We start from the raw sequence: 13,357 nt of genomic DNA, 5'->3' as shown, positions 1-13,357 counted from the left end.
TTGCTTTTCACATTTAGGTTTTCATATCCACCGTAAAATTTTTATATAAACGGTACTTCTTTTTATTTTAATTTTTATTGGAGTATAATTGACTTACAATGTTGTATTACTTTCTGCTGTATAGCAAAGTGAATCAATTATACATATATCAACTCTTTTTTAGATTATTTTCCCATATAGGTCATTACAGAGTATTTAGAGTTCCCTCTGCTATACACTAGGTCTTTATTAGTTATGTAAATGGTACTTCTTGTTAAGGATTTTGTAGAAACAATATATGACATCTAAAATTAGTTAGCTTCCTTTATTGTATATATTAATGTAGACTTTAAGATGGATGCATTAAAATTATAGTATTTGTACAGTTTTTGTATGGGTAATTTTTGGCTTACGATATTATATAGGTTTTTTTTACAGCCTGTGCTAATATTGCTAACATGTGAAGGGATTCATCCTGTGGTGCTTAGGTAGAAGATTTTAATTCTTCGAAGAGAAACTCAACTTTTAAGTTAAACCAAAACTTTTCTTTTTACATTTTTTGTTTTTGTTTTCAAAATACTATCCTTCATTATAAAATTGGACTTTTATTTGACAGAAACATTTGTATTTACTATTATAATTTATTAATCTGTTTTCTCTATATTCTTTGAAATCTGAAATCTGTTTATTTTTGACATTTCTGTCAGAGTTCTGATTATACAAAACCAGGAGAAATTGACCCTGCATCTGTAACAAATCCCAAAGATCCAGAAGATATACCAACATTTGATGAATGGAAAAAGAAAGTTATGGAGGTAGAAAAAGAAAAAAGTAAGGAAGCACTGTGACTCTTTTTTTCTTTTTTTTAAAGGGACTGGTTTAAATATGTAGTTCTCTTTTTAACTGGTAAAACAAAGTAACATTTTTGAAAACTTTTTGAAGGTGAAACTTACCAAGATGCCTTTGATTACCCACATGTAATTTACCTGTGCATATGTCTTAATCCTGATGAAAATCCATTATTGTAAATTATTAAATGAGGCTAAAATAAAGTAGGCAGAGCAGTGATTTTTCATCTCAGTTTATAAGAGGAAAGTTGAGGCATGGAAAGTTCTGAGTCATAAAGCTTTAAACTGTAAACAGAATTGAACTAAATTATTATACTCTTTTTGTTGTAAATTAAATCTCAGAGTTAAAAATTATTATGATTGGGATTAGAGATAGAAGGATAGCGTTCGTCCTTAATAGAATAAAATGTATATGCAAAAAGTTTTGATTTTCATGGATAAGCTTCATTTTGTGAATTGTACTAGGCATAAATCGAGTAATGTGGATTTTTGTAGTTAATTTATTAGGGATATTTTAAAGTTATTGAGCTGAAGCATTTTGATTTTCATGTGGGTTTTTAAAATTAAAACATTAATTTTATTAAGTATTTGAAGTATTTGAATTCTATTAAGTAAAGTATTTGAAGTATTTAAAGCATGAAAACCTGTTCTCTAGATGGCAGCCTGTTGCTCTTGAGATTGTTTGCTCTGGGTATTTTCAATCATAATCATCATATATATATGTTCATAATAAGGTTTGTCTGCAGGTCAGTCAATGCATCCATCTTCTAATGGAGGTCTACATGCCACAAAAAAGGTCCAGAAAAATCGAAATAATTATGCTTCGGTAGAATGTGGTGCCAAAATTTTGGCAGCTAACCCAGAAGCCAAGGTACTGAAGTGTAAAATTCTTCTGTACATATAGAAAACTAGTGACTTTATTAAATGTAAGCAGTGGTTTCCTGGGAACTGTATTTTAACATGAGCTATTTTCCTAATCCACTAATAAGTGCAGGATTATGCTTTTAAAGACATTTTCTTGCATGGATTCTTAGTGTATTGGTTGATACATTGCACCCTATTTTTGTTTTTTCTTTTTAAAGACATTTTTTTTAGAGCAGTTAGAGGTTCACAGCAAAATAGAGAGGAAAGTACAGAGATTTCTCATATACCCCCTGTCCCCACGCCTGTTAGCCTCCTCCATCATCAACATCTCCCACCAGAATGGTACATTTGTTACAGTTAATGAACTTATATTGACACATTGTTATCACCTGAAGTCCATAGTTTACATTAGCGTTCACTCTTAAACATTCTGTGGTTTTGGACAAATGTATAATGACATGTATCTGCCATTATAGTATCATACAGAGTATTTTTACTGCTCTAAAAATCCTCTGTGCTCTACCTATTCACTGCTTCCTTCCCCCAACTTTTGGGAACCACTGATCTTTTTACTATCTCCCTAGTGTTATCTTTTCCAGAATGTCATATGGCTGGAATCATACCATACGCAGCTTTTTCAGATTGGCTTCTTTCACTTATTAGTATGCATGTTAGGTTCATCCATGTCTTTTCATGGCTTGATACCTCATTTCTTTTTAGTGTTGAATAATATTCCATTGTCTGGATGTACCACAGTTTATCCATTCACCTACTGAAGGACATACACTCTGTTTTTAAACTTTTAAAACCTGTGTGAAATTTACAGAAGGAAATAGCTAATAGAAAAATAATTTTTCCCCTATAGTAACAGACATTTAATTTTAAATGTCTTGTTATAAGGCTAACTTAGCACAGTATAGACAAAGCTTATAAATTTTAGCTACTTTTATGCTTTCTTCCCAAAGTGAATGTTTCAGAGTCTTAGGTGTATTTTAAGATCTAAAAATATAGAAAACCTAGAAAGCTTGATAGTTGAAATAAATCTTTTTCTTTAAGTAATTTATTCCCTTCCCCCTTTCTAAAAATAGAGCACATCTGCTATTCTTATAGAAAATATGGATCTTTATATGTTGAATCCCTGCAGCACTAAAATTTGGTAAGTAATATAAAATTTAATAAAGTGTACTCTATACATGTATTATATTCAGCTTTTATTTTGGGATTAGATTGATTTGTTCATATAGTCACTTAATAAGCATTTATGATTGGTTGGTACTGGTACTGTACTTACCTTAGGTCCTGGGGTACAAAATTGAAGACAAAAATGTCTTTCCTTTTAAGGACGACGTCACACAAAAAAATTGACAGATCTAGTTCAACAGTTTTCAAATGGTATAAAAAGTACTGCTGCAAAGGTATTATAGGAAAAGAGATGATATATAACTGCAGAAGAGGATGAGCTTGCTAGAAGAGGTAGTTCATGAGCTGAATCTTGAAGGATGAATTCCTTGAATTTATAGGAAGTCACAGATGAGGGAGGCAGAGGTATTCAGGAACTATAAGAATAAGGGGATAGCACTAAAAGGAGCATATTTCTGGGCAACTATTAAGTAGAAGCAACCTGAAGAAGTTATTTTAGTGATTACAAGAATAGAGGTACAATTAGAGTAATCATGGAAGATGAGACAGCAGAGTCAGTTTAGCAATAACCAGGCCATTCCATGCTACACATACCCAGCTTAAAAGTTTCTGAAGTTTATCTTAAAGACCGTGGAGCATAGTGTTTGTTTTAAGTAAGGAAATGACATGACCTCACTGGCATTTTAGGAAGGCTTATCCTTAAAAGATGGCCTACAGCATAATGCCGTTGGAAGCAGGGAAACCAGTTAGGAACCTGTTGTCATAGCTCAGGTGAGAAATGAGGGCTTTAATTAAGACATTGGCAATTTGGATAAAGAAGAGAGGGGAATCTGAAAAATTTGTATAGCAGATAAAATTGACAGCTCTTGGTTAGTAATTGGATGTGAAGAGAGAGGCATCTGTTAATCTCCCTTGATTTTGGCTTCCCTGCTTGGATCTATGATTCTGCCATTAACTAAGAATATAGGCAAAGGAACCGATTTATGTGGGAAATAAATTGATATACCAACAATTTTATTAGATTACTTGATTTCATTGATCAAAAGCAGCTGTTTTAAAAAAGAATTGAGGTAAATCACCACCATCAAATTGAGTAACTAATATATATGATATATATATATGTACACACTTTTTTAATTTAAAGAGAAACTCTTTAAAGATAATGCTTATTCTTTTTTACTTTTGGTTTTCACTCCTTTTGTTAATATACATATTTAAGTTCAGTTTGAAAATTAACACCAAGCTATTTAGGGGTATTAAGGGATAATATTAAAAAACTTAATTTTCCCATATGCCATTTGACCTGGAAACTGAATTTGAGGAAATAGTTATCTGAGATCATAATCAAAATGTTATTTTTTGGCTTTTGTTTTTGTTTGTAAAAGCCCCTGTAGTCAGTAACAACTCAGTTTTTATGCTCTAAAATTTTGTATTTTAAGCAAAGACATGCTGGGATGAAGTTATATGAAGCAATCATTTTGTTTTATTCTGGTTTACAGAATAAGTGATCATAGCTACCCGTTTTTGTTTTTGTTTGCGGTACGCGGGCCTCTCACTGTTGTGGCCTCTCCCATTGCGGAGCACAGGCTCCAGACGCGCAGGCTCAGCGGCCATGGCTCACGGGCCCAGCTGCTCCGCGGCATGTGGGATCTTCCCGGACCGGGGCACGAACCCATGTCCCCTGCATCGGCAGGTGGACTCCCAACCACTGCGCCACCAGGGAAGCCCTGTATTTTAACGTTTTTGCAGACAGCATGTATTCGTGTATATGTGTTTACTGTATATTTTACTTTTTGCTCATCCATTTATGCGTCTTTTCATTGTATAATTAAAAAACTTCAGAACACCTTTACTGATTTCACCTGATTTGATTGGGTTGACCCACCTAAGGTATATTAAGACCACACAGTCTCATTATAGCTTTGTAAATCCTAATATCTGGTAGAATAAGTTTATACCTCATCTTCAGATGTATCTTCACTATTTTTGTCCCTTTGTTTTTTCTTTTAAATTTTAGAATCATCTTGTTGAATTCTAAAAAAAGAATCATGCTGGCATTTTTATTGACATCGTATCAAATGTCTAGATGAATTTCAGGATAATTGACATTTTAGGATTTTGAGCCTTCTTGTTCATTTGATAGTTTGTCCATTTGTTCATTCATTCGTTTGTTCCTTCTTTTGTTCTTTCTGTGTTTATTGAGCACCTGTTATGTGAGGTTGCTGATACTAGAAATAACATTGTTTCACAAATTAGGCTGAGATCCTAGAAAGGTGTCAATCCCTAATCACTAATGAGATTGAACATATTTTCATGCACCAGTTTTTCCTGTAAATAATGCTGCTATGAACATTGGGGTGCACGTATTGTATCTTTTCAAATTAATGTTCTCATTTTCTTCAGTTTTATACCCAGCAGTGGAATTGCTGGATCTTATGGTAGTTTTATTTTTAATGTTTCGAAGAACCTCCATACTGTTTTACATAGTGGCTGCACCAATTTACAGTGTACTCGGTTTCCCGCCAACAGTGTACTAGGGTTCCCTTTTATCCACATCCTTGCCAACGTTTGTTATTTGTAGACTTTTCAGTGGTAGCCATTCTGACATATGTGAGGTGATATCTCATCGTGGTTTTGATTTGCATTTTTTGATGATTAGCTATGTTGATCATTTTTCATGTGCCTGTTGGCCATCTGTATATATTCTTGGAAAAATGTCTATTCAAGTCTTCTGCCCATTTTTAACACATTTTTGACCAGAGACGTATTATGGCCACAGGCGTTAGTTTCTGCAAAAATCCCCCGGTCAGTAATGTGTTGGGCTTCCCTGGTTGCACAGTGGTTAAGAGTCCACCTGCCAATGCAGGGGACACGGGTTCGAGCCCTGGTCCGGGAAGATCCCACCTGCCACGGAGCAGCTGAGCCCATGCGCCACAACTACTGAGCCTGAGCTCTAGAGCCCATGCTCTGCAACAAGAGAAGCCACCACAATGAGAAGCCTGCACACCACAACGAGGAGTAGCCCCCACTCACCACAACTAGAGAAAGCCTGCTTGCAGCAACAAAGACCCAACACAGCCAAAAAATAAAAATAAAAATAAATAAATAAAATAATGTGTTAAACTGGGTTCTTTGTTTTCTTTGATATTGAGTTGTATGAGTTGTTTATAAATTCTGGATATTAACCCCTTATCAGTCATCATTTGCAAATTTTTTCTCCCATTCCGTAGGTTGTCTTTTTGTTTTGTTGATGGTTTCCTTTGCTGTGCTAAAGCTTTTAAGTTTACTTTTGCTTTTATTTCTTTTGCCTTAGGAGACAGATCCAAAAAAATAGTGCTGTGATTTATGTCAGAGTGTTTTGCCTATGTTCTTTTCTAGGAGGTCTGTGGTTTCAGGTCTTATTACATTTAGGTCTTTAATCCATTTGAGTTTACTTTTGTATATGGTGTGAGGAAATGTTCTGATCTCATTTTTTTTACATTTAGCTGTCCAGTTTTTCCAGCACCACTTATTGAAGAGACTGTCTTTTCTCCATTGTATATTCTTATCTTCATTGTCATGGATTAATTGACCATAAGTACATGGGTTTATTTCTGGGCTTTCCATCCTGTTCCATTGATCTGTTGTCTGTTTTTGTGTCAGTACCATGCTGTTTTGATTACTGTTGGTTTGTAGTATAATCTGAAGTCAGCATGATATCTCCAGCTTTGTTCGTTTTTCTCAAGATTCAGTGTTTGGAACTCAACTGTAAAACCTTCCAGGCCTCTGGGAAGATGTTAATTTTAAATTAAATTAAGTATGTGATTTCAAAAATAAATATTTAGTACAGTCACATGGCTCAAACCCAAAAAGGTATTTAAAAGAGGTAGGGGAGTTACAGTGAGAAATATACTTCCAGTCTGTCATCTATCTTCCTATTCAGTGTTAAATTTTTAGGTATCTTTTTAGTTTCTTTATGTAAAAAATTAGAGATTTTTATTTATCTCTCACTTTTCACAGTAGCATATTATACTATCTCACCTTGAATTAAGTTTTAACTTAAAAATATCTGGTCATGTTTCTGTTTCACTCATATAAAACTTTCTCATTTTTTTTTTGATAGCTGCATGAAAATCCATTATATGATTGTACCAAGATTTAACTAGTCTTCTGTTGATGGTATTTGGGTTGTTTATAATCTTTTGCCATGACAGGCAGTTATTATAAATAAGCTTGTGCATGTACTGTTTTATACTTGTGTGAATAGATGGGCAGTTTTAAAAATTATTTTTAAAAGAAATAATTATGAGACTATATAGGTTTTCTATTTCTTCTTGAGTTAGTTTTGGTAAATTACATTTTTCTAGGAATTTGTCTTTAATCCATTTTGAAAGTTTTTGTAGTAAAGCTGTTTATGGTATTCTCTTATTGTTTAAAGATCTTTTCTTTGTAGCTTTGCAGTATAGTCTGAAGTCAGGGAATGTGATTCTACCAGCTCTGTTCTTTCTCAAGATTGTTTTGGCTATTTGGGGTATTTTGTGTTTCTATATACGTTTTAAAGTTATGTGTTCTAGTTTTGTGAAAAATGCCATTGGATTGCATTGAATTTGTAGATTGCCTTGGGTAGTATGTTCATATCATCTAAATTTTGACACATGGTATTTTATCAAACTATTATGTTTAGATCTGCTACTTTACTGATCTTTTAAAATTCCTGACCTATAAATAATAAAGGGAAGTATGTTGAAATTAGATTTGTCAGCTTTTTATGTAGTTCTATTAATTTACAGTGTTGTCTGCCTCTAAGAAAATAGAAAAGGTGAGGCAGTAAGATAAGAAAGCATTTTAAAATCAACTTTCATGTGGAATAATTACATATGTACTAATGTTTTGTGAGTCTGTTAGTTTCATAAAAGTTTTAGAATTGTTAAATTTGCCCAGTGAATTGACTATTTACACCTGGAAATACATTTGTCCAAAAGTTTATTTTAACTGTTAGTAATATAGCTTCTATTTTCTTAGAAATTGAGAACACATTGTATGCAAAAAAAGGAGGTAGAGGAGAATTTGCTTTTTCTTCTTAATGCTCTTTTAGATTTATTTTCTCCGTTGTAAATAAAAAGCAAAGTCTTGAGTCTGATTTTCTTTAGTTTCCTCTCCCCAGGGTGTTGTGGTGGTATGGACAATGTTTAGGCTTTGGAGCCAGATAGATGTTTGTTTTGACTTTTAGCTTTCCTATGTATTGGCTAAATGACTATTAGTTAGGGCTCTTGATTCTGCTGTTTTAACAGAGACCAGAAAACTGTGGTTTAAAAAAGATAGGTATTTAATTTTCTCTGACATAAAAACCTCAAGCTCTGGTAGATGGTGCAGGGAACAGAGAACAATGAAAGGACCCACACACCTTCTGTCATGTTTTTCTACCACCCCTGAGATGTTGTCTCTGCCTGCATTGCTGAGATGATTTCCTACCACACCCTCATTCTAGCCTGCAAGGTAGGAAAAAGCAAATGGAGAGGTAGCAGCTTCTTTTTAAAGGCTTGACCTGGAAGTTGCCCTGGACACGCCGCTCACATCCCATGACTCATAACTAAGAAACATTGCCAAGTCTGGGAAAAAGTCTTTGATGGGTGGCCGTATGCTTGGCTACATCTTCGGAGGTGGGGGACAGGTTCTGTTACTAAAAAGGCAGAAGGGAAAAATGTGAAGTAACCAATTAGTGATTATTGAATGGTTCTATAAAATGGAGATAGTGTCCTATGCAGTTTGGTTGTACGAATTAAATGAAAGGATGGATATGAATCATCTACCATGGTATCTGACCCAGAGTAAGCATTCAGCTAATGTTAGTTTCCTTTTTTTCATGAGCTTTTCTCTGAATCATGGCTGTCTTTACCATCTCCTGGAACTCAGTTCTGTTGCTTTCCAGGATTAACACAATATGTTAATTTCAATGCCTTTAATTTATTTAACATTTAATTGTCAGTGTATGTAATCTCATTTGATATAATACTTAGTTTATTAAAGTATTGGAGTGCTAGATGTCATGAGTATTTCTTTTCCCTAAATGCCATGCTTTATGCAGTTTTATTTTACACATGTAGAACCATACTTTTAATTTTTTCCTAAACAGCAATATTTTGTGGCATCTTTCCATGTCCATAAATATATATATCTCAAGTATCATTTTTTTCAAAAATTTCATAAACATGATTTCATATAATCCCATAATAACCCTTTTTTTTCCCTTCCCTACCCCTATTTCCCCTCCTCCTTTCCCTCTCCCCACTGGTAACCACTAGTTCGTTCTCTATATCTGTGAGTCTGCTTCTTTTTTGTTTTATTTACTAGTTTATTGTATTTTTAAAAACAGCTTTATTGAGGAATAATTGGCATAAACAACTGCATGTAAAATAAATTGTGAAATGTTAAAGTGTACGATTTGATAAGTTTTGACATTTATACATCTATGAAACCATCACCACAATGAAGATAACAAGCATGTCTATCTCCCCCAAAAGTCCTCATGCCCCTTTATAATTTTTCCCTCTCAGCCTTAACCCCATAGCAATTAAAGATCTGTTTTATATCACTATACATTAGTTTATATTTTCTAGGTTTTTATGTAAATGGAATGTATGGTTTTTAGTACCATTTTTAATAGCTGTTTGGTATTTCATTGTCTGGGTGGGGCCATAATTTGTTAATCAATGCTCTGTGCTAAACATTTAGGTTGACTTTCCCCCCCTGCTCTTATAAACTGTGCTTTGTTATATTTATTAAGATGTATATTCAAGGGTGATCATTTGGAGACGTGTGTCCGTAGATTAAATTTCTAAAAGTATATTGCTGAATCAAAGGCTATGGTACCTTTTGAGACAATATGGCCAAACTGCCCTCTAGAGTGGTCAGGTTACACTCGTACTAGCTGTTCTAATGACAAACCTCATTCCTTCTCCAAGAATGAGGTTTGTCATTAGAAAAGAATCTTCTAAAAAAATATTATAGGACAAAATCAGTACCTTTTTTTCCCACTAATGATATGGCTGGGAAATACTTAAGGGTGTTCCTTTTTTATAACCAAGGTTGCTAATCCTCTTCCTTCCTTACATTTTTTTTAATGAGTAACTTCATGGAGGTCTAGTTTATGTAAGCTGTTAATGTCATGTTTAATATGAACTGTTATTTTGGTTGGTTTATCTAAATAATTGTCTTGTGTTCTTTTTAAAGGTTTGTTATTGAACTCTGTGAACCAATTCAAGTAAAACAGTTTGATATTGCAAATTATGAATTATTTTCTTCTACTCCTAAAGACTTTCTGGTTTCTATCAGTGACAGGTAAATTCTAAAGCTGGTTTCTACAGAGTTTATATTGGATTTTCAGAATAAAAATTTAAAAACAGGTCACATTTTAAAACTTTAATTATTTTATTTTTTATTTTAATCAACTTGTATCAATTTGTAAGAACAGTAGTAATACTATTGTAGGAAAGGCACTTGTTAGTTTACTTTCATTAACTTATGTAGTGCTTATAACAGCCCTCTGATATTATTCCCTTATGAGATGAGGAAACAGACAAGGAGAGATTAAGTAGCTTGCCTAGATCACATGACTTGTGACTTGGACAACCAAGATTCAAATGTAGATCTGTATGACTTTAAAATCCTTACTTTTAATATATTATGACCTATTGCTTTCAGATATTTCTTTAAAAAGTTATTAAAAACATACATGAGCATTTTATATCATGAGGTATATTTTTGTTAAAGTATATTTTAAAAACTTTGGTATATATGTGTGATTATAAGAGAAATAAACATACGTTGTAAGGAACTTGGTAGAGAACCCCAATCCTGTCAACCATAGATAACTGTATTAGCATTTTAATACATTCCTTCCAGTCTTTTCTACACATTTATTCTACCAAAAAAGTCAGTTTTTAATGCTTACTTCTTGAGAATATATCCTTTTGTGTTTTAAGCACATCATTTTTAATGAATACTTGATATTTTCCTCCCTGTGGAGGTGTTTATTCCTTCCATAAATCCTTTTTGAGTACCCATAATATACCATGTAGGATGCTGGGTTTTTTTGTTTGTTTGTTTTGGTTTTATTTTTGCGATACGCGGGCCTCTCACTGTTGTGGAGCACAGACTCCAGACGCGCAGGCCCAGCAGCTGTGGCTCACGGGCCCAGCCGCTGCGCTGCATGTGGGATCTTCCCGGACTGGGGCACGAACCGGTGTCCCCTGCATTGGCAGGTGGACTCTCAACCACTGCGCCACCAGGGAAGCCCTACCATTCTTTTATCATTGATCATTAAGGGTTTTCTGTGGTGTTTCTTCCCTCACCCCACACTTAGCATTGCCTATATACAGTTTTTGAAATGAATTCTCAAAATCTCTCCTTCATTTTTCTTTTACTAATCTTGCTCAGATGATTTCCTTTTCTCTAAGCTGTAATTTTCTTATATGTCAAATGAATATTCAGCTTTGACAGCTAAAGTGTTTTTTTTTATGTGATGAGAGAACACTCGTTACTTTGAGGGATTCTTTAAATGCTGTAGTAACAATAATAGTTTTGTGCTATTACATTAGATTTCCTTTTAAAGGGGGAAAAGCTATATAAGAGCTGTGAAATTCAAATATAGTAAAGGATTTTTTCTTTTTCCCTTTCCACCAGTACTTATACTTCATGTCATCACACACTTATCGGTACATGAAGAATAGTACCTCTTTCTTCCAAAACAATCTCCTGGCTACTTTCTGTTTTAAAACCTCCAGTTTACTTGGAAGCCCTCCCAAACCCCAAGAAGCAGTCCTGGTCCTACTTTTGTCTTCCTGTGTCTTCTATTTGATAATGGTGTAATTTTTCAAGACCATCTTTCCTCATAAGGAAGAACCTGTCAGAGTTTAGCTGGAAGAGAAAAATGTATTTATTCAACTCGATGCTTAACTCATATTTAAACTATGTTAAGTGAGTGTGTTTACCTGGAGAGGGGAAAAATAATGCAATAGGATCTCTTTTGAAAATGTGATGGAACCTCTCAATATGTGATTTATGATTTTCTAAAAAGGAATATTTACGTTATATTTTCTAGATACCCCACAAATAAATGGATTAAGCTGGGTACTTTCCATGGTAGAGATGAGAGGAATGTCCAGAGTTTCCCTTTAGATGAACAGATGTATGCAAAATATGTGAAGGTATGTTTATATTTGCAGAACTATGTTCTATAATGAAACATACCTGTTATTCATACTTTGTACCTCACCTGTTTAGAAATAAGAAAAATTAAGAGGAAATTTACTGCAATATTCCTTTTAATAAAACAATTCTTACTTGGATATATTATTTTATGGGACAAATACTAATAAAGTCCCTTTTGTATAACTGGAAACCTAGGCTAGTTTTTTGATATCTGTGGCTCTGATGAAATTCCAAATTATAACTCGTAATATTTTTGGAGTCTTGATATAAAATGTCATCTTTATAGTATTATATTTCTTTATATTTTAAAACCCAAATCAGTTAGTCACTGCAGTCTTTAAAGCAGTTCTGATTATTAGAATCTAATATCATTTCCATTTTCATATCTAGTTATTTATCATTATAGCTTTTTGCCTTTTGTATACTCAAGTGAAATATTATGTCTAAGTAACAATTTCAAATAAAGGTTTAACCATTTAAATTCCTGCCGCAACCTAAATGTCCATCAACAGAGGAATGGATAAAGAAGTTGTAGTACATATATACAAAGAAATACTACTCAGCCATAAAAAAGACTGAAATAATGCCATTCGTAGCAACATGGATGGACCTCCAGATTGTCACACTGAGTGAAATAAGTCAGACAGAGAAAGATAAATATCATATGATATCACTTATATGTGGAATCTAAAAAAAAAAAATGGTACAGATGAACTTATTTACAAAACAGAAATGCTACAAATGAACTTATTTACAAAACAGAAACAAAACACAAACTTTTGGTTACTGGGGAGAAAGTGGAGGGTGCGGGGAGGGAAAACTTGGGAGACTGGAATTGACACATATACATTACTATGTATAAAATAGATAACTAATAAGGACCTACTGTATAGCATAGGGAACTCTTCTATAATACTCTGTAATGACCGATATGGGAAAAGAATCTAAAAAAGAATGGATGTATGTATAACTGATAACACTTTGCTATACAGCAGAAACTAACGCAACATTGTAAGTCAACTATACTCTTAATAAAAATAATAAATAAATAAATAAATAAATTCCTGCTGCTTCCTGCCCCAGTGTAGAGGTGGAATTATCTACCAAAGTAGAATTAATCATTCTTGAATTGAATTTAGACAAAATATGGGAATTTCTTACTCCTCTTATTTCTTCCTTTTTTTCTTTAAAATAATACAGCCATACCTTAAAGTACAACTGTGTTAATAATAAGACCTTTTGGAATGACAGCAGCTCTGATTTTCTTTCTAATCTTTTCTTCTTTAAGTGTGAAAACTTATAGCTACCTACTTGTCTTTTGGGATTTTACTGTCTAT

At 33.5% G+C, this 13,357-nt stretch overlaps 1 protein-coding gene across 15 annotated transcripts in view; it reads left to right on the top strand.

Moving 5' to 3' along the window:
• Nucleotides 1–13,357, top strand: part of SUCO (SUN domain containing ossification factor) — a 75,099-nt gene that overhangs the window by 28,972 nt on the left and 32,770 nt on the right. For 12 of the 15 annotated variants that reach the window (XR_016393137.1, XM_089911073.1, XM_089911075.1 and 9 more), the window contains 5 exons: nt 687–810; nt 1,562–1,698; nt 2,780–2,847; nt 10,041–10,148; nt 11,911–12,016. Coding sequence is in view for 14 of the 15 variants with exons in the window: in XM_089911073.1 (XP_089767199.1) it covers nt 687–810; nt 1,562–1,698; nt 2,780–2,847; nt 10,041–10,148; nt 11,911–12,016 (543 nt within the window). In the remaining variant the exon portion in view is untranslated. The remainder of the gene's footprint in view (nt 1–686; nt 811–1,561; nt 1,699–2,779; nt 2,848–10,040; nt 10,149–11,910; nt 12,017–13,357) is intronic. The other 3 variants (XM_022560181.3, XM_022560176.3, XM_089911056.1) reach the window with 1 other exon arrangement.

This window comes from Delphinapterus leucas, chromosome 1 (genome assembly GCF_059928025.1).
Source record: "Delphinapterus leucas isolate spDelLeu-1000000601 "Yukka" chromosome 1, BTC_Dleu_Yukka2, whole genome shotgun sequence".
Lineage (NCBI taxonomy): Eukaryota > Metazoa > Chordata > Mammalia > Artiodactyla > Monodontidae > Delphinapterus > Delphinapterus leucas.
Note: the sequence above shows the minus strand (reverse complement) of the source record. Positions and strands in the feature narration are given on the sequence as shown.